General features: G+C 43.4%; 3 protein-coding genes across 7 annotated transcripts in view; 1 reads left to right on the top strand and 2 right to left on the bottom strand.

The window, feature by feature from the left end:
* LOC308128129 (NACHT, LRR and PYD domains-containing protein 12-like) overlaps positions 1–24,258 on the top strand; it is a 417,457-nt gene that overhangs the window by 158,985 nt on the left and 234,214 nt on the right. The gene's annotated exons all lie outside the window — the stretch shown is intronic.
* The window catches only part of LOC308128131 (protein NLRC3-like), a 229,169-nt gene that overhangs the window by 1,356 nt on the left and 203,555 nt on the right, over positions 1–24,258 (bottom strand). Inside the window, exons 2-7 of one of the 5 annotated variants that reach the window (XM_080493787.1) lie at positions 23,675–23,776; positions 23,520–23,598; positions 23,000–23,207; positions 17,405–19,208; positions 17,151–17,324; positions 11,459–11,808 (exon numbers count right to left, since the gene is read on the bottom strand). The exons of 1 other annotated variant lie outside the window; for it this stretch is intronic. In XM_080493787.1, coding sequence (XP_080349913.1) covers positions 11,583–11,808; positions 17,151–17,324; positions 17,405–19,208; positions 23,000–23,207; positions 23,520–23,598; positions 23,675–23,776 — 2,593 coding nt within the window. In that variant the 3' untranslated portion in view covers positions 11,459–11,582. Of the gene's footprint in view, positions 1–10,253; positions 11,809–16,001; positions 17,325–17,404; positions 19,209–22,999; positions 23,208–23,519; positions 23,599–23,674; positions 23,777–24,258 lie in introns of those variants that run through there. 3 more of the 5 variants (XM_080493788.1, XM_080493789.1, XM_080493786.1) reach the window with 3 other exon arrangements.
* LOC308128139 (NACHT, LRR and PYD domains-containing protein 12-like) lies at positions 263–11,432 on the bottom strand (the record flags this gene model as incomplete). Its single annotated transcript, XM_080493804.1, has 5 exons — positions 263–875; positions 5,451–5,633; positions 9,487–9,669; positions 11,194–11,369; positions 11,412–11,432. The coding sequence occupies 5 exons, from the start codon at positions 11,430–11,432 to the stop codon at positions 665–667; spliced, it is 774 nt and encodes a 257-aa protein (XP_080349930.1). The 3' UTR covers positions 263–664.

The raw sequence follows: 24,258 nt of genomic DNA, 5'->3' as shown, positions 1-24,258 counted from the left end.
AGCTCAGAACTCATGAAGGACCACCACTGTCAGACCAACACAACAAGCCTGAGGCTCCTCTGATTGGCTGACTGTGTCCTCTGCTGTCCAATCCTGAAGCGGCTCAGCGTTCTCCTCTCACAGCCTCACAGAGCAGTCAAACTCTGGATCTTTGTTCTCACACTAACTGTGTTTAGTAGAAACCTGCTGGAAGCAGCATGGACTCACTCCAACATCTACTGACCAGAAAGTCTGCAGGCTGCAGGCTGGACTCTGCTGAAGACCAACCAGCTGCTGCACATCTGGACCCTCAAGGTCGTTGATACGCAGGTTGAGCTCCTTCAGGTGGGAGGGGTTGGACTTCAGAGCTGAGGCCACAGAAGAACAGCTGATCTCTGACAAACTGCAGTTAATCAACCTGAATAAAGAGAGAAAGCAGCAGAATGAATGAGGAGAACCAATCAGATGTGTTGATGGAGAAATGAGCAGCTCCACATTACTGTGTCCTGATCAATGAGCTGTTCTGTTGTTGTGGATCTTCATCACACTCATCCTCCACATGTCAGCACAACATTGCCACTCCTCCTCATGTCCACACACATCAGTAACAAGCTGCTGAGCTCAGTCCATCTCTCACTGCAGGATCAGAGTCTCACATCACAGCTGCTCACAAACATTTCTCCTTCTACAACAGTAACAGACAGTCAACTGACCCCAGAGTCTCCAGACTACAGAGTGGACTCTCCAGAAAACCACACAGCTGCTCAACTCCTGAATCCTGCAGCTGGTTGTAACTCATTTCCAGATGTTTCAGATGTTTCAGGAGGGAGGGGTTGGACTTCAGAGCTGAGGCCACAGAAGAACAGCTGATCTTTGACAACCTGCAGCCCCTCAACCTGAATAAAGAGAGAAAGAAGTGAGATTAGAGGACAAAGTTTGATGTTGAAGTCATTGAGACTGAAGAAGGTTCAGACTGGAAGAGTTTAGAAATGTAAAGTCCAAACAGCTGAAGCCACCAGGAGGAGAAGAGTCTCATCAACATGCTGATCACTAACATGCTGCAGAGCTCAGTCCATCTCTGTCCTCCAACATCTGGATCACAACACACACACACACACACACACACACACACACACACACACACACACACACACACACACACACACACACACACACACACACACACACACACACACACACACACACACACACACACACACAGTCCTCCTCTCCCTCCTCCCCCTCCTCCTCCTCTTGCTCTGTTCTCCTCCTCCTCTTCCCCCTCCTCCTTCCCCTCCTCCTCCTGCTCTGTTCTCCTCCTCCCCCTCCTCCTCCTCCTCCTCTTCCCCCTCCTCCTCTTCCACCTCCTCCTTCTCCTCCCCCTCTTCCCCCTCCCCCTCCTCATCTTCCTCTGTTCTCTTCCTCCTCCTCCTGCTCCTCCTACTCCTCCCCCCTCCTCCTCCTACTCCTCCCCCTCCTCCTCCCCCTGCTCCTCCCCCTCCTCCTGCTCCTACTACTGCTCCTCCTCCTCCTCCCCCTCCTCCTCCTCTTCCCCCCCTGCTCCTCCTCCTCCTCCTCTTGCTCTGTTCTCCCCCTCCTGCTCCTCCTCCTCCTCCTCCTCTTTCTCTGTTCTCCCCCTCCTGCTCTTCCTCTTCCTTCTCCTCCCCCTCCTCTTCCTCCTCCTCCTCCAGTGCTATAAGAACCTTTAAATTCAGTGTCTGTAATGAAATTCTCTATATTTTTCCATCAGTTCCTGAAAATGAAGTCAGTTTTACTGAAACTTATTGTGAAAATCCACTGAAATGTCAAAACAAAGTGTATAAATCCTTTAAAGCTCCTGGCTTGGTGGGACCAGATTGGACCTCTTGGTGGGTTCTGGTCCACGGGCCTTATGTCCTCTGCTGTCATGTGAAAGTCAAACTTAAGGACTGGTGACGTTACACTCCTCCTCCTCCTCCTCCTCCTCCTCCTCCTCCTCCTCCTGCTCCTCCTCCACCCTGTGCTGGAGGCTCCGCCCCTCTGCAGGGATCTTTGGGATCATTATGTTACATTACTGCATGGAAGTGAAGCCAGAGTGTTTTATGAAGTAATCATGGAACCTGATTGGAACTAACTTCACTTCCAGGTCTTGTATGGCGTTCTGACCGCAGGCTGAGGTCTGCATGAGGCAGCAGGGGGCGCTCCGCTATGAGACGCATCATTAATAGAACTTCTTTCTAAAGAAGCCAGACTTTTGCTTCATCAGTAACGACTAAACAAACCACATACTACTGGAAAGGAAAGCTTGGATTTGGAGCCATAAAATGATCCTTTTAACGGCTTCATGTGAAAGAAAAGTAGAATCAGAGTGTTTCTGTAGGTTGTCATTGTCCCTCATCACGGTGTGTTAACAGTTAAATATGTGTCCGTGCACAGTGACGTGTCTGCTCAGTACAGGGTGGAGCTCTTACCGCTCCACACCTCACAGGTTCTACTGGAGTCACAAGAAGTTGGAGGAGCATGGAGCGGTGACGTCAGCGTGAACAGAGCCGCTCGGAGGGGCCTGGCGGCTACAATGACGTCATTCAGCCGCACGGAGCCGTACAGAGCTCGCTGACGCATCAAGAATAAAACAGGCTTTAAGGATCAGTTGCGCGACCAGCTGGAATCCTGTACTCACTGTGAGTACAATTCTTTTGAAGGTGTGGGAAAAAAAAGTTAAAGCCTTGGGCTGCTGTTTCTAGAGCTACAGACACAGAACCACTTTATAGAGCTACACAGAGAAGAATCTCCCATGAACACACCTCTCTCCCTCGTCAAAGTTGCATGTTTACCAACTCGTCACAAGAGGGCAGTATTGCACCACAAGTGTGTGTGTGTGTGTGTGTGTGTGTGTGTGTGTGTGTGTGTGTGTGTGTGTGTGTGTGTGTGTGTGTGTGTGTGTGTGTGTGTGTGTGTGTGTGTGTGTGTGTGTGTGTGTGTGTGTGTTCCGTCTGCAGCCAGCAGCCCTGAGAGAGAATCAGCACTGCCGATGGGGACATCAAGAAAAAATGATTGTTAATGGAGAACCGTTTCAAATTACGGAAGAGTTTTAGGGCCACTGAAGAAAAAAAAAAATTTGGAGGTTAAAAAAAAAAAACCTTCGTGGCCTCATAAAAAGTCGAAAATCAAAGTCGAGATTTTTTTTTTTTCCACAGAGAGACGTCTGTCCATCCCTCATCATTTGTCGGTCGATGTGAATTCACATTAAATCACTTAATTCTGACTATATAGTGTTGCTTACTGCTTATGGACATGTGATACACAGGATTTCCTTGATTAATAAGAACACATTTAAATAAACAGCCGAGGATCCGTGTCTTTGTCCTTCGTATTCGACGAACTTCCGCGAGGGAACAATGCAGCAGCTGCTCTGTCTCTTCTAGTCCTGATACTGATGGTAACTGCACCGTGTTTATGAGCTACATTCTGTCCTGAAGCATCTTTTCATCACTTCATTAAACCGCCTGATATGCATTTTTAGGAAGCAGTCACACGCGCTGGCATCTGGATGGACGGACTTTTTTTTCCACCGTGAAAAAAAAAATATCGACTTTGATTTTTGACTTTTTCTGGGGCCAAGAAGGTTTTTTGTTTTTTTTAGCCTCCGAATTTTTTTTTTTTCTTCAGTGGCCCTAAAACTCTTCCGTATCAAATAAAGACAAAATGTCCCGTCATTCAAAGCACAAGACCTTTAAACTGGACGAGGAGGCGGATTCGGTGTTCAAAACTTTGACGGCTAATAAAAACAGAACCGCTCCACCACTGAAAATGATATTGGGGATTATTGAGGAGGAGAGTCTCCTCTGTCATTTAGTAGGTTTCTGAAGTCGATAGATATTCGGGCTCAGAGTAGCTAGCGTTTGAATATCTTATTTTGAAAGGCAAATTGCGGACTTCCTGTTGGATTTAGGTCAGGGGTTCCACGATGTGATTTGTCGGGCTCGATGAGATGAACAATTGAGTTTTGGTTTGATCAGTCTACGACATTCCTATGGGCCGTTTAAGTGTTTTTAGTGGCCGTTGTAGTGTTTGTAGGTGGCGCCAGAGAGCACATTCTGGCTCTCTCGGGGTTCATTTTTACATTTTCTTATAATGTCATCCAGTGTTAATGAGCGTGCCAAATTTGGGGAGTCCTTGAGCATGTTCAGGGGGTCAAATGTATTCTCCTTCAGAGGTTAAGGGCCGTTTTTGGTAGAAAATCTTACTTTGAAAGGCAAACTGCGGACTTCCTGTCAGATTTAAGTTGGGGGTAGTGGAACGTGATTTTTAGGTCTTGATGAGACGAACAATTGAGTTTTGGTTTGATCTCTCTACGACATTACTACGGGCCCTGGTCGCCGTTTTGGTTTTTCTAGGTGGCGCTAGAGAGACATTTTGGCTCTCTGGGGGTTGATGAGCGTGCCAAGTTTGGTGAGTTTTTGAGCATGTTTAGGGGGGTTTTATACAGGGTTTTATTTCCAAAAACTAATAATAAGAAACATTCCAAATACAACAGGGTCCTGGCCTCCAGGTCCAGGCCTCCTTTGGAGGTCCTGGCCTCCTTTGGAGGTCCTGGTCTTTCTGCTCGGTCCCTCATAATGGTGACATCAGCTCAAACATCTGCAATTAAAAAAAGATTTTACTGCCAGAGTGCAGAATACCTGCAGATGTTCCAGCCCTTGGTTTGGCATGTTGCTCTGATTTTGGCCCTCAAGGAAAACTAATTGAGGAGCTCCGGTGTTAAGGATAAAAAAAGGTGCAGCAATTTAAAGCGTATTTAAAAGATGTTAAAAAGCCAATAGGAGTAAATTACAGCTCAGGGTTAAAACAATAAATGAAATAAGTTCAAAGTGAATAAAGCTAGACCCCCTATAGATATATTTTATTGTACTGTGTCTCAAATAGAGTTTAAAAGGCTCAAACAGAGTAGTACTTTTCAGGTGAAAGCAGTAGTGGGTTACTCTAAAAGGCCAGCAGAGGGCGGATGGCGATTGAAGGAGCCTAAAAGCTGCACAGAGGCAGCAGCATATTAAATCCTGCAGCCGAGCCAAACCCCAGCTCAAGTGGTCTGCCTCTTTGTTTCCTATTACAGGATGGAATCACACCCCTACATGACACACACTGGGTCAGGGGGGCAACAATGGCAGAGTGAGGGAGAGTTTGGAGCTCCAGCTGGGAGATCAGTGACTCTTCATCCAGGAGAGATCAGCCTGCTTTGAAAGCTGAAGCTCAACATGGAGCGTGTCAGAGGTTGACGGAGAATTCTCCACTGCAGCACCTTGCTTCTTCTACCAAGCTTTGAAATGTGGAGCTCCACACGGCTCTGCCACAGTCACAGGACTAAAGCCCAGAGAAGAAGTCTCAGTTTCTCATGGAGATCCTCAGTGTGGATCATCTCATATCAGCCTGATGTCTGACCTTTAGTGTCAACACAACTTTCACTGCACACAAACTCAAACATGGAGTCTGACCTCAGAGTCTCCAGACTACAGAGTGGACTCTCCAGAAAACCACACAGCTGCTCAACTCCTGAATCCTGCAGCTGGTTGTAACTCAGGTCCAGATGTTTCAGATGTTTCAGGAGGGAGGGGTTGGACTTCAGAGCTGAGGCCACAGAAGAACAGCTGATCTCTGACAAACTGCAGCCCCCCAACCTGAATAAAGAGAGAAAGAAGTGAGATTAGAGGACAAAGTTTGATGTTGAAGTCATTGAGACTGAAGAAGGTTCAGACTGGAAGAGTTTAGAAATGTAAAGTCCAAACAGCTGAAGCCACCAGGAGGAGAAGAGTCTCATCAACATGCTGATCACTAACATGCTGCAGAGCTCAGTCCATCTCTGTCCTCCAACATCTGGATCACAACACACACACACACACACACACACACACACACACACACACACACACACACACACACACACACACACACACACACACACACACACACACACACACACACACACACACACACACACACACACACACACACACACACACACACACACACACACACACACACACACACACACACACACACACACACACAAACAAACTCTTCTATACTGAACTCCAAACCCTTCAACATTTGTTTCCAGAATATTTTATAACTTTGGTGTAAATCTGTGTAGCTGCTGGTAAAATAAAGGGTTAAACATAGAAATATACAACATAGAACCTAGATCAATTTGTGAATCTTCCTGGTGACGTTTTCATGTGTTCTGTCATTTTCATTGGTTCCTGTTGCTGTCTGTTGTTGTGATTGGTCAGACTGAATAAAAAGGGGGCGGGGTTAATGCTGTGCACCTGCAGACCACAGAGACATAGTCTGAGTATTAACAGTGAAACAATAGATCAGTTCTATTGGAGATGGACTTTATCACCCTGGAAGTCAGAGCAAGAGGCAGAAGAGCTGATTTGGACTTTTGATAAGTTTCACTGGAAGATTGTTGAATTAGGAGACGAAAGGACGTCTGAAGTCTCTGGTAGGACGAGGAGGACGCATGCTGAGGGACGACTGCACCTGAACGTCTCACCTGGACCTCATTTATTCTTCTTTTCTCCTTTTGACATCCTGAGGATTTATGTTTTCTCTTCAGGACCTCCACACTAACCTGTGTGTGTGTGTGCGTGCGTGCGTGCGTGCGTGCGTGCGTGCGTGCGTGCGTGCGTGCGTGCGTGCGTGCGTGCGTGCGTGCGTGCGTGCGTGCGTGCGTGCGTGCGTGCGTGCGTGCGTGCGTGCGTGCGTGCGTGCGGGCTAGAAACAATTGTAAGTAATGTGAATTGAAGTGATTGTTGTTGATTCTAGAAAAAAGGCTGTAGAGTTTATTAGAAAGGTAAAAGGTTGAAGGTATTGAGTGGAGGGTTTTTCATTATTCTAGATGTTTGTTGGATTGTTTAGTTTGGTAGAAAGTTTATTTTAAAGATCGCTGCAGACGCTTCGTCCAGGAGAGATCATCCTAACAGGGCGTGAACTTCAGTGTGGGATTGTCTTTTTTTATTTTCTTTAAGAAAAATATCGTAAATATACAACATAGAACTAGTGTTGTCACAATACCAACATTTTGGTATCGATACTGATACAACCATGTAGTTCAATACTTTCGATAGTTTTCGAAACTTTTCCAAATAAAAGGAAAACACAAAAAATGTCATTAGATCCAGCCTGACTCAAGTAGGACCAATGTCTTTAAATGGTTTGTTACTATGCAGTAATCTTTTTAACATTAAATGGCTAAAATAAAATATTTTTAAATATTATATTTTTTATATTATATTTATAATACTAATATTTATAATAGCTTACATTTTTTTTCATGGTTATATAAGTTATTACCTGTGGTTCTTTGAACCACAGGTAATAACTCCTGAAGGACAGGTGTTTGTCCTTCAGGAGTTTAGCAGGTTAGTAGTGTTTCCACTATGGACCAGACATGTTCTCTAACACCGTTTGCTCAGTGGAGCTTCTGTGTTGATGGAGACACAAGTACTTCCATGTAGCACTCGGTGCACCTTTCTTTCTACAAATAACCTCTCTCTCTCTCTCTCTCTCTCTCTCTCTCTCTCTCCACAGAGTTTCCACGAGTGAGTCAGTTACGCATGCTCACTCTCACAACGAAGCAAACGCCATGTCATTTACGCATGCGCATCCGGTATTCTTTTCAAAGTACATGCTCGGTTGGGAGAAGATTGTTTTGAAAATACGTTGTTTTGACTTTTATTTTGAAGTTGTGAAGGTCGAGTATGAAGCGCTTATTCAGTTGCGGATCTCGGGTCGGAGCGGGGTTAAGCTCGCGCACCCCGTCTCGGAGAAACCGGAGTCCAAAAAAAAGAAAAGAAAAGAAAGCGGAGCGCTGTTCCGCACTTCGATTGTCCAAAACATCCAAAACAAGTGAGAAAGAGGAGCAGCCCGCCGACGCTTCCCCCACAGAGAGACTGTCGACTCTCCTCGGTGCAAATTACAACAGTGACGCTCCGCGGCGACGGAAAAAAAAAAAAAAAAGAAAGATACCGGTACCAGCCGGGCCCAGTATAGTATCGTTTTAAAGGCGTCAGTACCGCAATACCAATACAGTACCGGTGTACCGAACAACCCTACATAGAACCTAGGTCCCTGTGTTAATATGCCTGATAACGTTTCTATGTGTTCTGTCATTTTCATTGGTTGGTGTTGCAGCCAGTCATAGTCAGTTGTTGAATTAGGAGACGAAAGGACGTCTGAAGTCTCTGGTAGCACGAGGAGGACGCATGCTGAGGGAGGACTGCACCTGAACGTCTCACCTGGACCTCATTTATTCTTCTTTTCTCCTTTTGACCTCCTGAGGATTTATGTTTTCTCTTCAGGACCTCCACACTAACCTGTGTGTGTGTGTGTGTGTGTGTGTGTGTGTGTGTGTGTGTGTGTGTGTGTGTGTGTGTGTGTGTGTGTGTGTGTGTGTGTGTGTGTGTGTGTGTGTGTGTGTGTGTGTGTGTGTGTGGACCATTGACTGTAAGTAATGTAAATTGAAGTGATTGTTGTTACATTGTGGAGAAAAGCTGGAGTTTAGTAGAAAGGTCAAATGTTTAAAGTTATTGAGTTTTTCATTATTTGAGGTGTTTGTTTGGTTGTTTAGTTTGGTATAAAGTTCTTTCTAAAAATAGTTGTTGAACTCCAAAGTTCATTTAAAAAAGCCTTTAATTTGTAGTGTGTGTTTTACTGTAAATAAATATGTGTTTGCTCTATAAACAAAAACATATTTGTCTGGGTCTGGTCCTTTAAGTAACTGTGTGAATATTTCTCATGGGTTTATAATAAGAAGGCTCATTTGAGTGTCGCCCCCTACTGGTAAACCTTGGTGGTCTCTACCTGCTAAGGAACCCGAGCACCTCAGCCTTTAAGTCAAAGCTCCTCTAATTCAGTTCGGAGCAATAATACTTTAGAGAGCTGGGCTGCTCCAGGAGCTGAAATGAGCAGCTGATCATATTTAGAAGAGACTGATCAGACTGATCCTTGTTGTCCAGCTCTTCTTCTTAAGAAGGTTGGAGCCCCGAGGAAGTGGAAGAAGAAGGAGCTTCTTATTGTCACTGATGTGATCTTTGTTCTTTTGGAGCTGAACTGATGTGACAACAAACAGAAGCAGTGTCCAGTGGGAGGACAAGTCAACAGCCAAGGTTACTGGACATCAAGCCAACAAGTCCAGAGTTTGAGAGTGAGGGAGAGTTTGGAGCTCCAGCTGGGAGATCAGTGACTCTTCATCCAGGAGAGATCAGCCTGCTTTGAAAGCTGAAGCTCAACATGGAGCGTGTCAGAGGTTGACGGAGAATTCTCCACTGCAGCACCTTGCTTCTTCTACCAAGCTTTGAAATGTGGAGCTCCACACGGCTCTGCCACAGTCACAGGACTAAAGCCCAGAGAAGAAGTCTCAGTTTCTCATGGAGATCCTCAGTGTGGATCATCTCATATCAGCCTGATGTCTGACCTTTAGTGTCAACACAACTTTCACTGCACACAAACTCAAACATGGAGTCTGACCTCAGAGTCTCCAGACTACAGAGTGGACTCTCCAGAAAACCACACAGCTGCTCAACTCCTGAATCCTGCAGCTGGTTCCCACTCAGATCCAGATGTTTCAGATGTTTCAGGAGGGAGGGGTTGGACTTCAGAGCTGAGGCCACAGAAGAACAGCTGATCTCTGACAACCTGCAGCCCCTCAACCTGAATAAAGAGAGAAAGAAGTGAGATTAGAGGACAAAGTTTGATGTTGAAGTCATTGAGACTGAAGAAGGTTCAGACTGGAAGAGTTTAGAAATGTAAAGTCCAAACAGCTGAAGCCACCAGGAGGAGAAGAGTCTCATCAACATGCTGATCACTAACATGCTGCAGAGCTCAGTCCATCTCTGTCCTCCAACATCTGGATCACAACACACACACACACACACACACACACACACACACACACACACACACACACACACACACACACACACACACACACACACACACACACACACACACACACACACACACACACACACACACACACACACACAAACAAACTCTTCTATACTGAACTCCAAACCCTTCAACATTTGTTTCCTGAATATTTTATAACTTTGGTGTAAATCTGTGTAGCTGTTGGTAAAATAAAGAGTTAAAAATAGAAATATACAACATAGAACCTAGATCAATGTGTGAATCTTCCTGGTGACGTTTTAATGTGTTCTGTTATTTTCATTGGTTCCTGTTGCTGTCTGTTGTTGTGATTGGTTAGACTGAAGAAAATGGGGCGGGGCTAATGCTGTGCACCTGCAGACCACAGAGACATAGTCTGAGTATTAACAGTGAAACAATAGATCAGTTCTATTGTAGATGGACTTTATCACCCTGGAAGTCAGAGCAAGAGGCAGAAGAGCTGATTTGGACTTTTGATAAGTTTCACTGGAAGATTGTAGAATTAGGAGACGAAAGGACGTCTGAAGTCTCTGGTAGTACGACTGTAAGTAATGTAAATTTAAGTGACAGTTATTCTATTGTAGAAAACGTGTTTGGAGTTTTTATGATAGTTAGAAGGTTTAAGGTATTGCATTTTTAATTATTTTAGGTTTTTGTTTGGTTGTTTAGTTTATTATAAAGTTCTTTCCAAAAAGTGTTCTTTAACTCCAGAGTTCATTCACACAAAAAACCTTTGATTTGTAGCTACAACATAATTGTTACTCCCCTCAAGTAACTAACTGAGGTTACTGTATTTGTGAAAGTGTGTAACTTGTTATGAGTCTGACACTTGTTGAAATCATATATTAAATCCTGCAGCCGAGCCAAACACCAGCTCAAGTGGTCTGCCTCTTTGTTTCCTATTACAGGATGGAATCACACCCCTACATGACACACACTGGGTCAGGGGGGCAACAATGGCAGAGTGAGGGAGAGTTTGGAGCTCCAGCTGGGAGATCAGTGACTCTTCATCCAGGAGAGATCAGCCTGCTTTGAAAGCTGAAGCTCAACATGGAGCGTGTCAGAGGTTGACGGAGAATTCTCCACTGCAGCACCTTGCTTCTTCTACCAAGCTTTGAAATGTGGAGCTCCACACGGCTCTGCCACAGTCACAGGACTAAAGCCCAGAGAAGAAGTCTCAGTTTCTCATGGAGATCCTCAGTGTGGATCATCTCATATCAGCCTGATGTCTGACCTTTAGTGTCAACACAACTTTCACTGCACACAAACTCAAACATGGAGTCTGACCTCAGAGTCTCCAGACTACAGAGTGGACTCTCCAGAAAACCACACAGCTGCTCAACTCCTGAATCCTGCAGCGGGTTCTCACTCAGGTCCAGATGTTTCAGATGTTTCAGGAGGGAGGGGTTGGACTTCAGAGCTGAGGCCACAGAAGAACAGCTGATCTTTGACAACCTGCAGAACTCCAACCTGAATAAAGAGAGAAAGAAGTGAGATTAGAGGACAAAGTTTGATGTTGAAGTCATTGAGACTGAAGAAGGTTCAGACTGGAAGAGTTTAGAAATGTAAAGTCCAAACAGCTGAAGCCACCAGGAGGAGAAGAGTCTCATCAACATGCTGATCACTAACATGCTGCAGAGCTCAGTCCATCTCTGTCCTCCAACATCTGGATCCTCCTAAACTCCTCTCAGTGGTTTGACTTCAACACATTCTAACTTCAGACAGTGAACTGACCTCAGAGTCTCCAGGTTACAGTTTGGACTCTCCAGTCCAGCACACAGAACCTTCACTGATGAATCCTTCAGCTGGTTCCTACTCAGGTCCAGATGTTTGAGATGGGAGGAGTCAGACTTCAGAGCCGAGGAGATCACTTCACAGTCGGAGAGTCGACATGAAGAGAGGCTGTAATGAGACACAGAGAGGACAGGACGTTGGTATGAGGACTTTGTTGGACCTCAGAGCTTCAGATCGTCTTCTCTGGGTTTGACTTTGGCTTCATGTGGACGTGAAGGAGAGGACATGGAGGTCCACATGTTTTGTTCATGTCTTCAGTTCCAGATGTTGAAGTGAAGCTGTGGAGTGGAGCTGGACGTCCTGCTACTTCTTTCTATTCATTACAGACTGTTTGGTTGGAGAGACGGGGACAGTGGAGACAATCATTCTTCTGAGAGACACAATTCATTCATTCATTCATGGTTTAGTTTGTGAGAACTGTGGGAGCAGAGACATTGTCCTGGAGTTTGTTCAATCTTCTTTGGTTCTAGTTTTGTACTTCACTTTGATTTGAGTCTTTTTGTCAGGAAATTGTCCAGTTTGGAAAGACAAAGGTTCCAGATGTGTGTCAGTAGTTTGGAGATAAACTCAATCACCCTCTTTACTGGTTTCATCTCCATTTAGTCTCAATCTGAAGATTTGGTTTTACTTTTGATGATAATTTCTATGATTTCTTCCTTACTAATGAAATGTCTCTGGGTCTTTCACTTTACACTCTTTAATAGATTCCATGTGTCTTTAATAGGATTCTTCTTTTCTTACATTTCACCACATTTATTTTTGTAGATTTATGACAATTCTCACAGTAGTAGTTAAAGTATTTTTATATTTCACAAATGTATTTGCCACTTCTTTTGTGTTTTATAGATTCTCTGTATCATGTATTTTTCCTTTTGACAGAATCTTTTAATCCTTCTTTGATCAATAGATGATCTTTGTTATTGTTTTTTTTGTTTAACATTTCTTCCTAATTCTGCATTTCTTACAGCTTTATTCACATTGTTGTCTAGATATTCTGATTCCCAGTCACTTGTAATAAATAGCTCTTTTCCACCAGCTCCTACTCAGCCTTACTCCACTTGACCCTACTGGCCTTGCCTCTACTCCACTCAGCCTCACTTGTTTTCCATTACAATAGAACGACCACGGCGTGGGCGGAGTCATCGGAGCTTTCTCCGTCATGCACAAGTAATCACCCCGATGTGATGCTTCACTGTCCGGTGTTTCGGTTTCACTGGTGCTCCTGTTAACTGGTGACTTCTGCCACAAGCTGTTAGTAGCTACTGATGTTAAAATAAGAAAAACAAACCATACGATACTTTAAATTCTAATGGAAATGTGGTTAAACAGCGTTCACCAGGACAGCTGCAGACTTTGGTTGTTTTTTGTTTTTTATTGTGTTCTGGTTTAAAAAATGGCGGGTGAATGAGCAGCCTGCCGTCTCCTCGTCTTCGCTCGCTTGGAACCTCAGTCTACTACGGTCTACCATGAAAGTACCTGGTAGCAGGGACCATCATGTGTTGTGGAAAAGTGTCAAAAGTGAGTAGAGTCAAGTGGAGTAAGGCTGAGGAGGTGGAGCAGCACCTTAACCTATTCAAGGTGCTGCTCTGGTGAGGACAGGTAACTTGTTTAGAACGTATTCAGGAGCAACACTGATCAGGTCCAATCAGCAGTTTTTACTTTGGACATGTCAAAGTATTTATTTGATATTCACAGTCCAATTGTTGATTCCTGTCCTCAATGACTCGCCCAATACTGAGTTCCTCTAACACAATAAATGTTTCCTCCTACTGCCACTCTCCCTGGCCCGGTTCACAAACTGTGTCTGCACACCTGGCATCGATTAGGTGGAGGCTTTAGAACCTCCACCTTGCCCTAGCTCCACCTAGTGGGCAAACATACATTCAAAACCCAAATGGCCAGTCAATAGGAGGGCACACACAAACAGAAACAAACAAACCCATATGAAACCTTAAATGGCTCCTACAGTAGGAACTAGAGGAAAAGTGCATTAAGTTTATTTTGGTAACTCCATTAAGTCCTCAGTCCAAACCCGTCTGTATTACCGTCTGTTGTCCTGATTGGTTTGTAAACAGTTGATGTTGTTAGGAACACTGGTTGTGCATCAGGCAATTTGACTGTTGATGATGATGAGTAACAGTGATATGACCACTTTTTTCAGTAATGAGTAATCTAACGTGTTACTATTTCCAAACCAGTAATCAGATTAAAGTTACTTCTTATATTAAGTCCATGCGCGTTACTATTGTAGTTTTACTATTGTAGTGTTACTATTGCAGCGTTACTATTGTATCATTACTATTGTAGCATTATTTTTGTTGCATTATTATTGTAGTGTTACTATTGTGGTGTTACTATTGTAGCATTACTATTGTAGCATTACTTTTGTTGCATTATTATTGTAGTGTTACTATTGTGGTGTTACTATTGTAGCATTACTATTGTAGCATTACTTTTGTTGCATTATTATTGTAGTGTTACTATTGTGGTGTTACTATTGTAGCATTACTATTGTAGCATTACTATTGTAGCATTACTATTTTAGCGTTACTATTGTAGCTTTACTATTGTAGCGTTACTATTGTGGCGTAACTATTGTAGCTTTACTATTGTAGCATTACTATTGTAGCGTTACTATTGTAGTGTTACTATTGCAGCGTTACTATTGTAGCATTACTATTGTAGCATTACTTTTGTTGCATTATTATTGTAGTGTTACTATTGTGGCGTTACTATTGTAACATTACTATTGTAGCATTACTATTGTGGCGTTACTATTGTAGTGTTACTATTGCAGCGTTACTATTGTAGCATTACTATTGTAGCATTACTTTTGTTGCATTACTTTTGTTGCATTATTATTGTAGTGTTACTATTGTGGCGTTACTATTGTAGCATTACTATTGTAGTGTTACTATTGCAGCGTTACTATTGTAGCATTACTATTGTAGCATTACTTTTGTTGCATTATTATTGTAGTGTTACTATTGTGGCGTTACTATTGTAGCATTACTATTGTAGCGTTACTATTGTGGCATTACTATTGTGGCGTTACTATTATAGCATTACTTTTGTTGCATTATTATTGTAGTGTTACTATTGTGGCGTTACTATTGTAGCCTAACTATTGTAGCATTACTATTGTAGCCTTACTATTGCAGCATTACTATTGCAGCATTACTATTTTAGCGTTACTATTGTAGCGTTACTATTGTAGCGTTACTATTGTAGCCTTACTATTGGAGCAATACTATTGTAGCCTTACTATTGTAACATTACTATTGTGGTGTTACTATTGTAGCATTTCTATTGTAGCATTACTATTTTAGCCTTACTATTGTAGCATTTTTTATTGTAGCATTACTATTTTAGCATTACTATTGTAGCGATACTATTGTAGCATTTTTTATTGTAGCATTACTATTTTAGCATTACTATTGTAGCAATACTATTGTAGCATTACAATTTTAGCGTTACTATTGTAGCTTTACTATTGTAGCGTTACTATTGTAGCGTTACTATTGTAGCCTTACTATTGTAGCATTACTAGTGTAGCGTTACTATTGTAGCATTACTATTTTAGCGTTACTATTGTAGCATTACTATTGTAGCCTTACTATTGTAGCGTTACTATTGTAGCGTCACTATTTTAGCATTAGTATTGTAGCATTACTATTGTAGCATTACTATTGTGGTATTACTATTGTAGCGTCACTATTGTAGCATTACTATTGTAGCGTTACTATTGTAGCATTACTATTGTAGCATTACCATTGTAGCAATACTATTGTAGCGTTACTATTGTGGCATTACTATTGTGGTATTACTATTTTAGCATTACTATTGTAGCATTACCATTGTAGCATTACTATTGTAGCGTTACTATTGTGGCATTACTATTGTAGCATTACTATTGTAGCATTACTATTGTAGCGTTACTATTGTGGCATTACTATTGTGGCATTACTATTGTGGCATTACTATTGTAGCATTACTATTGTGGCATTACTATTGTGGCATTACTATTGTAGCATTACTATTGCGTCCAGCAGGAAGAGATTCTTCTCTACAAAGACACTTTATTATTAAACAGAAGCGGCTGCTCGTTCTCTGACACACACAGAGCATGCAGTCCGACCTGACCCGCCCCCTTCTCCACTCTCAGCCAATCACAGACAAACTCACTCTCACTAATTCAGGTGACACAAAAGAATTGGAACCTAGAAATGTCAACACTAAACTACATCATTGCAACAAGAACTGCAGAGATGTTGAACTCTTTTTTTCTTTTTTTTCTTTTTCAATCAATCAATCAATCAATCGATCAATCAATAAGATACTTTATTTGCTCCAGAGGGGGGTAATTAAAAGGTCGGATAGAGCAGATAGAGCAGACAGTGCAAATATATAAATAGATCACTAGTTTAATGAAGGTCAAAGGTTAAATATGTATCAGCAGGAGGCCAGGCAGTGATCAGAACTGAGTTTGTGGCAAAAAGGAGTAACTAGTAATCAGTACTTGGATTACTTTTTCAAACTAACTGTGGCAACACTGATTAGTATTGATCAAAGAGTCATGACTCATGAACAAAACATGGAATCTGATGAGCATCAGAAAACCTCGGGGCACCACCTGTTTAACAGGAAATGATGCCAATTTATATCAGTCTCATCAAGATGTACTGTACAAAACTATTCATTTAGAATTTTAATTCATAGTTTAATAATAACAATTAACACAATTAATCATAAAGGATGAAGAATTTCAGAGTTCCTGACACAGAAGAGGTCGACATTTAATTCACCTTTCTACACATTAATAAGACAGCAAGTAGTGACAGTAGGATTCCTAAGATTATATTCATTTAAAATGAAAAGAAGAAAACTACACATGTTCTCTGTGAGGGTCAGAAAGTAAAGACAGTGGTTCATGAAGCTTCATCTGGCCATCACTAGAATAAACTATTCTATTCTATTTTGTCCCGTCGCTGTGCTTCACTCCACTGATTTGACTGGTTGCTCCATAAGAAGTACTGCTCACTGTGAGGCTCTTGCCTCTGCTCTCTCATCCTCCTCTCTTTCCTTGGTGGATCCTCAGCCTCCTAAGTGATGATATTTTCATCCAGCCACAGGAGCACACCTGAAGTGAGTGTCCTGCTGCTGCTGGGCTTGTCTCATGTGTGGTGTTCTTGCTCGTAGTCGTGTCGGTGTCAGAGTCTGAGGCAGAACTCTGTGACATGGAGCATCACAAACACAGTGAGTGGAGGAAGTAAAGCTGCTGCTCTCCACCTGAACTTACACTGGAAACTTTACTTTGTAGTTTTACTTCCTGATTAATAGAGGAGAAAACATCAAGAGGCTGCAGTGTTCTACTGAGATGTTTTACTGATGTTCTAGAGATGTGAGGAGAACAGAGAGTGGTGGATATTAATGATCAATAATGTCAGAACCTGAGAGCTTCCAGTTTACAGTGAGGACTCTCCAGTCCAGGAGAGAGCAGCTTCACTCCTGAATCCTGCAGCTTGTTGTCACTCAGGTCCAGATGTGTCAGACTGGAGGACTGAGAGCTGAGGACTGAGGACAGAGCTCCACAGCTTCTCCATGACAGACCACAGCAGCTCAACCTGAAGAAGAAGCAACAATGAAAACCAGTTCAATGTTTGTCATGGACTCAGTTCTACATATTTGTTCATGAACCACGTACACAGCTTTGTTGGAGGCTTTGACCACTGGCAGCAGCTTCAGAAGAGCCTCCTCTGAAGCAGAGTATTTCTTCAGGTCAAACTCCTTCAGATCTTCTTCTGATGACAGTAAGATGAAGACCAGAGCTGACCACTGAGCAGGAGACAGTCCACCAGTGGAGAGACGTCCTGATCTCAGGGACTGTTGGATCTCCTCCACCAGAGAACCATCGTTCAGTTCATTCAGACAGTGGAACAGATTGATGCTTCTCTCTGCAGACAGACTCTCACTCAGCTTCTCCTTGATGTACTGGACTGTTTCCTGATTGGTCTGAGAGCTACTTCCTGTCTGTGTCAGCAGACCTCGGAGGAGACTCTGATTGGTCTGCAGTGAAAGACCCAGGAGGAAGCGGAGGAACAAGTCCAGGTGTCCATTTGGACTCTTCAAGGCCTCGTCCACTGCTCTCTGATGGAGATGGTGGAGATTAACTTTCTTCTTCAACACTTTTGACCACCAGGAGGTTTGTTGTTGTTTATCCAGGAGGTTGATTCCAGAGCTGATGAAGGTCTGATGGACATGAAGAGCAGCCAGAAACTCCTGAAGACTCAGATGGATGAAGCAGAAGACCTGGTCCTGGTACAGGCCTTGCTCCTCTTTAAAGACCTGTGTGAACATTCCAGAGTACAGTGAGGCTGCTCTGAGATCCAGGCCACACGCTGTCAGGTCGGAGTCATAGAAGATCAGATTTCCTTTCTGCAGCTCATCAAAAGCCAGTTTTCCCAGAGACTCCACCATCTCCCTGCTCTCTGGACTCCAGTGTGGATCTGTGGCAGCTCCTCCATCATACTTGACCTTCTTGACTTTGGCCTGGACCACCAGGTGGTGGATGTACATCTGAGTCATGGTCTTGGGCAGCTCTCCTCCCTCTCTGCTCTTCAACACCTCCTCCAGAACTGTAGCAGTGATCCAGCAGAAGACTGGGATGTGGCACATGATGTGGAGGCTTCGTGAGGTCTTGATGTGGGAGATGATCCTGCTGGCCTGCTGCTCCTCTCTGAACCTCCTCCTGAAGTACTCCTCCTTCTGTGGGTCAGTGAACCCTCGGACCTCCGTCACCATGCCCACACAGTCAGGAGGGATGTGATTGGCTGCTGCAGGTCGTGTGGTGATCCAGAGGCGAGCAGAGGGAAGCAGGTTCCCCCTGATGAGGTTTGTCAGCAGCACATCCACTGAGGTGGACTCTGTAACATCAGTCAGGATCTCAGGGTGCTGGAAGTCCAGAGGGAGTCGACACTCATCCAGACCGTCAAAGATGAAGACCACCTGGAGGTCTTCAAAGCTGCAGAGTCCTGCTTCTTTGGTTGGAGTGAAGAAGTGATGAACAAGTCCCACCAAGCTGAACTTCTTCTTCTTCAGCACATTCAGCTCTCTGAAGGTGAATGGAAATGTGAAGTGGACGTCCTGGTTGCTTTGGTCTTCAGCCCAGTCCAGAGTGAACTTCTGTGTCAGGACTGTTTTCCCAATGCCAGCCACTCCCTTTGTCAGCACTGTTCTGATTGGTGGAGAGCTTCCAGGTGAGGCTTTAAAGAGGTCTCCTGGTCTGATGCTGCTTTCTGCTCTGGCTGCTCTCCTGGATGCTGTTTCAATCTGTCTGACCTCATGTTCCTCATTGACCTCTGCAGTCCCTCCCTCTGTGATGTGGAGCTCTGTGTAGATCTGCTTCAGGAGGGTGGACTCTCCTGCTTTAGAGAGCCCCTCAAACACAACCTGGAACCTCTTCTTAAGGGCACATTTCACCTTCTGTTGGCAGACGCCAGCAGAAGTTCCTGAAAAGAAGAAACTAGGAATGAGTTGAGTGTGTTTGACATTGAATGTGAAGATGACAGTGTGTTAGTGGAGATGTTTCTCCTCCATCAGCTCCATCCAGCTCCTCAGTGGAGACCAAACAGCCTCTGATCTGATGCAGATGTTTGCATCACATGAGCAGCAGAGTTCAGGAACTCTCTTTGTGTCTCCTCTTCTCTGCTGCTTGTTTTGGACTTTCTGCCTGTTTCACACTTTCTGTGTCTGACCTGGAAATGACCTGTGTTCTCTGGATGGACTCTGAAAATGGTTTTACCAGATGTGAAATAACAAAGCAGCAGAGTGCAGCCAGCTTTCAATGCAGCAGCTCTAAATGTGTGTGTGTGTTAATGTGTTTTAATGATCTGTGTTTGACTATGAGAGGTCAAAGTGAGATAAAGGAAAATGAAACAGACGTTAGTAATGAGGTAATGATTTAAATGGTTGGGAAAGGTGTTTTTAAACATACAAATTTGACTATTACTGGAAAAACTTGTGAAATGTACTAAAGGTAGATAAATCGTTGTAACGACTTTCACAAAATACAGACGTTTCCCAGCAGCGATGCCTGTTAGAAGTCACATACACCTATGCAAAAATGTTATGTAATGTTCAAAGTTGTGAAACCAATCATGAAGGTTGGTGAAAAGTGGGCACCAATCCTGTGAAGGTGACTGTGTATGTTGCCATTATGTAAGTCTGTATGTAAATCATTGCTAGAAAAGATGTTTCCAAACTGCTATTCGGTGTTTCGGGGGATTTTGTAGGGAGAGGACTCCCCGTTGCCTGGTAGGATCAGAGGACTGCTTTGGATAATAGATATTGACAGTCAGAAAGTGTTTAACTTGAAGCAGAAAAATCTCTCTGGATTATACTCTGTGGAGTGAAGATTACCACACCAAGCCACAAGCAGAGTCGTTCATTGCAGGTACGCAAAATATCCTTCCTAAACACCCCACATCCTGAATTTAAAAAGGATTTTCCCTTCCTTATCTATGTTATGGATTATACCATTTACACCTGGATTTCAGAATTCAGATTTCTCAATTACAGCATTTTCTCTTTTTCCCCCCCATTTTTTTCTTTTCTTTAGGGACCGAGCAGAAAGGCCGCCTGGAGGCCGCCTGGAGGCCGCCTGGAGGCCAGGACCCTATTGTATTTGTAATCTTTCTTCTTATTATTCTAGAATAATAAGAATTATTATAGAATTAAGGAAATGTAAAAATTAAACCCCAGAATGCTAAAATGGCTCTCTAGCGACACCTAGAAAAAACAAAATGGCCACCACGGCCCGTAGGACTGTCGTAGAGAGATCAAACCAAAGCCTAAATGTTCGTCTCATCGAGCCCGACAAATCACATGTGGTACCCCCCCTGACCTGAATCTGACAGGAAGTCCGCAATTTGTCTTTCAAAATAGGATTTTCAAACAAATAAGATTTTCAAACGCTAGCTACTCTGAGCACGAATATCTATCGACTTCAGAAACCTACTAAATGACAGAGGAGAATCTCCTCCTCAATAATCCCCAATATCATTTTCAGTGGTGGAGCGGTTCTGTTTTTATTAGCCGTCAAATTTTGAACACCGAATCCGCCTCCTCGACCAGTTTAAAGCTCCTCTGAGATTGAAGATCGTATCGCCTTTTTAATATTAGCAATCAAAGTTCCTAATGCCGGATGCTGCCGTCTCGTCCACGTGGCTTTCAACAAACATTTTACTTTCTAAACCTGCTCACAGGTTGATGAAACTACACCAATACAGAGGTACAGGTCTTGTACTTTGAATGGGGAGATACTTTTGTCTCTATTTTAAACGGTTCTCCATTTACAATCATTTTTTCAAGAGGTCAACATCGGCAACTGTGATGTAGGACAGGTGTGTTCATGGAAGAATCTTTTAAGTTTAGCTCTATGAAGCAGTTCTGTGTCTATAGTTCTATGTCTAAAGTTCCGTGTGTTGTTGGTAGCGACCTGGTCAGAGCTCGCCCGCTCACATGGATTCGTATCCCGTGATTGTAGAGCAATAGTGGAAATAAAGCCGAGTTCAGCTTTGGAAGCTCCTGCCTTGTTGCCTAGTCCTTGGGCGTGTTAACCCGGACCACTAGAACCAAGTTACCTGCTACTAACCAGACGTCACGAGCTCCAGCTATGCTTGCAGGCTCGACAGCTATGAAGGGAACACTTGTCTCGACTCCTTGTCATTTGACTCGGCCATTGGACTCGCAACATATTTTAATCCTCTTGACCGATTCTAACTCTGTTTTCAAACCTCGGTTAAAGCTTGAATCTTTTTTCAATTGACTCAAACCTTCAGACGTAATTTGGACAGTAAATCTTCTAAAAGGACGGCTGAAAAACAGAGCTCAACTTGAGCTTGGGACTTATTTAAGCTTTCCTTTACAGTACTATGTGGTTGGTTTAGTAGTTACTGATGAACCAAAAGTCTGGCTTCATTAGAAAGAAGTTCTATTAATGATGCGTCTCATAGCGGAGCGCCCCCTGCTGCCTCATGCAGACCTCAGCCTGCGGTCAGAACGCCATACAAGACCTGGAAGTGAAGTTAGTTCCAATCAGGTTCCATGATTACTTCATAAAACACTCTGGCTTCACTTCCATGCAGTAATGTAACATAATGATCCCAAAGAAACGTGTGTGGTTTCCAGGTGAAGAACACTTAAAGGGCCGGAGGCTGTGATTGGGCCGACCCCGACGGGCCAGGGGGCGAGGTCCCGACCAACTGCAGCTTTCATTTTCTTTGTTTTTTCTATTTGTTTTTGTTTTCCAAATTTCTATTTCTTTTTCTTTTCTTTGTTTTGTTGCTTATATTTTTTCCAATTTATTAATTTTCCCCTCTATATTTTTAAATTTTTCAAGCTCCTGTTTTTCCCATTTTTTAGTGTTATTGATTTCCATCTTAGTTTTGATTTGGTCTAAATTTCCCCAATTTTCCCAGGTTATTTGTTTTTCCCTTACGAAATAGATTCTGGATTTTTGATAGTTGATATTATAGGAAATGAAGCGGCTTGGGACAGTCCAGTTCTCTTCTCCTCTCATTCACAGCAGTAGTTGCTGACAGGTTGCTAAAACCACGACCACAGAGGTGCTGCAGAGAGGATGAACCGGAAACGTCTCCCCTCTGTCTCACCGAGCTCAATGGAAGTCCAGGTTAAGATATTAAATATTATTTCTTTACTTATATACCATTTGATGTACTCAATCAATGCATTGTAATAAACAGTATTATTCTACTTGCATTATTGCTGCATGCTTTGCCCTTGCCCAAGCTTTAATAAAGCAGAACATCATGTAATTAAAGTACTAAATGGTGGACAGTCCTGATTTCCAACGTTCTCAACGGGATTTAAAGGTTCTGATGTGTGCTCCAAACAAAATACTCTTACAGGGTACTCCAGCAGAGTTGGAGTTAATAAAACCATGTCCTTGAGACCTACGCCAGGTCACTAAAGAATTTCTCTGAAACCTAACAAGTGCTGGTGGAACCCAGAGGAAAGCAGTAGTGAACCAGGGTGTCTGCTACGTCGGCCTATCAGCTGGGCTGCTGTGCTGGGTGGCATATCCAGATGAAGAGAGGGATGACCCTGGGATGAAGACTGAGAGTATTCAGAGCCAATCTCCTCGCCTGCCAGCTTAAACAGACACCGGGAAGATTGTCCTCTGTCTGTTAAACCACAGTGGGGGCTCGGGATCCGGACCCTTTAAATGGAGAGCTGGTAAAATATCATTCTGGGTTTGACAGAGATCAAATCCTCTTACTGCTCCTCAGACGCTCAGCCAGCTCCTCCTCCTTCATCCTCCTCAGGAAGTCCAGGGTGATCCTCAGAAATGACTCTCTGCTGCTCCTCTGCTCTTCATCCTCATCCTCCCTCTCACTCTCTGAGCATGCTGGGTAATCTGGACTCAGGAGCTTCTTCATCTTCTTCAGCTCCTTCTTCATGAAAGTCACCATGTTTTCCTCCAGCAGCTGGAACAGAGAAACATCTGGAGTTGACTTTGAGCTGAAACTGAAGCCAGATTGAGATGTGAGTGTAAATCCAGTGCAGAGAGCAGGATGGACAACATGTGAAGCCAAATCACACTTCATGTGGGATCTCCAGCAGAAGCAGCTTCAAGCATCAGTGAAGACTGGAAGCTGGATGAAGGTTGGACTGTTTCACTTTGGACCTGAATGGATCTAATAAGCTGAGTGTCTGTTTCATGTTTCAGCTGGAAGTCACAGCAGCTTCTTCTGTCTCATGATGTGACAGTAAAGTGTTGAATGGAGACGTGTTCTCACCATAAATGTGGAGTCCAGATGTCTTTGATGCTGAGGGGCGGAGCCACCACAGAGAAGCTGGGAGCTCTGCTGGCTCACGCTGCAGAAACATGTTGACTTTGTTAAAGCTGCTGTGTGGTGTGATGAGGAATCCTGAGACAAACACTGATTCTCACCCCTCATCACCACTTCCTGCTCCACATTTAAAGGTTAAGGGTTTCCCCATAGACCGGTCACTCTTCATGGACACACAGCTGGATAGAAACCCAGAGTCAGAGCTAAAAACAAACACAACATCAGGAACAGACTGACTGGAACAATGGAAGACACATGGAAGAACTGAGACTTTGATTCTCTCAGTCAGACTTTGTGAAAATACTGTGAGGATATTTAATAGTTATAAACTGGAGTTCCGCATTTAAAATTACTCGACCAGAAAACAAATCTTCAAAATGTACTTCCCATAAAACATCTCCCTTCTGCAGAGAATAAACCAAAACACCAAAACAAGACCATCAACACTCATTTGGACTCATTTCCAACCTGCAGTTTCCCAAATCGATCCACCAAAGTTGATGTTTACAAACAAAACATCAAACTGTGTTGATGTTTCCTAACTGACATCATCTTGGGAAATCTGCCACAAGGGTTTCTGGGATATCAAAGATGGCGTCGCTGAAGCTGAAGCAAAATGATCCACATTGGACCGATTCAGCCCAAAATAAAAGACTGGACTTTCTCAGAGAAAGAGGATTAGAAC

The sequence above is a fragment of the Lipophrys pholis genome (assembly GCF_963383615.2).
Source record: "Lipophrys pholis genome assembly, contig: SCAFFOLD_25, whole genome shotgun sequence".
Lineage (NCBI taxonomy): Eukaryota > Metazoa > Chordata > Actinopteri > Blenniiformes > Blenniidae > Lipophrys > Lipophrys pholis.
The sequence above is the reverse complement of the archived record's forward strand: the minus strand, read 5'-3'. Positions and strand labels throughout refer to the sequence as shown.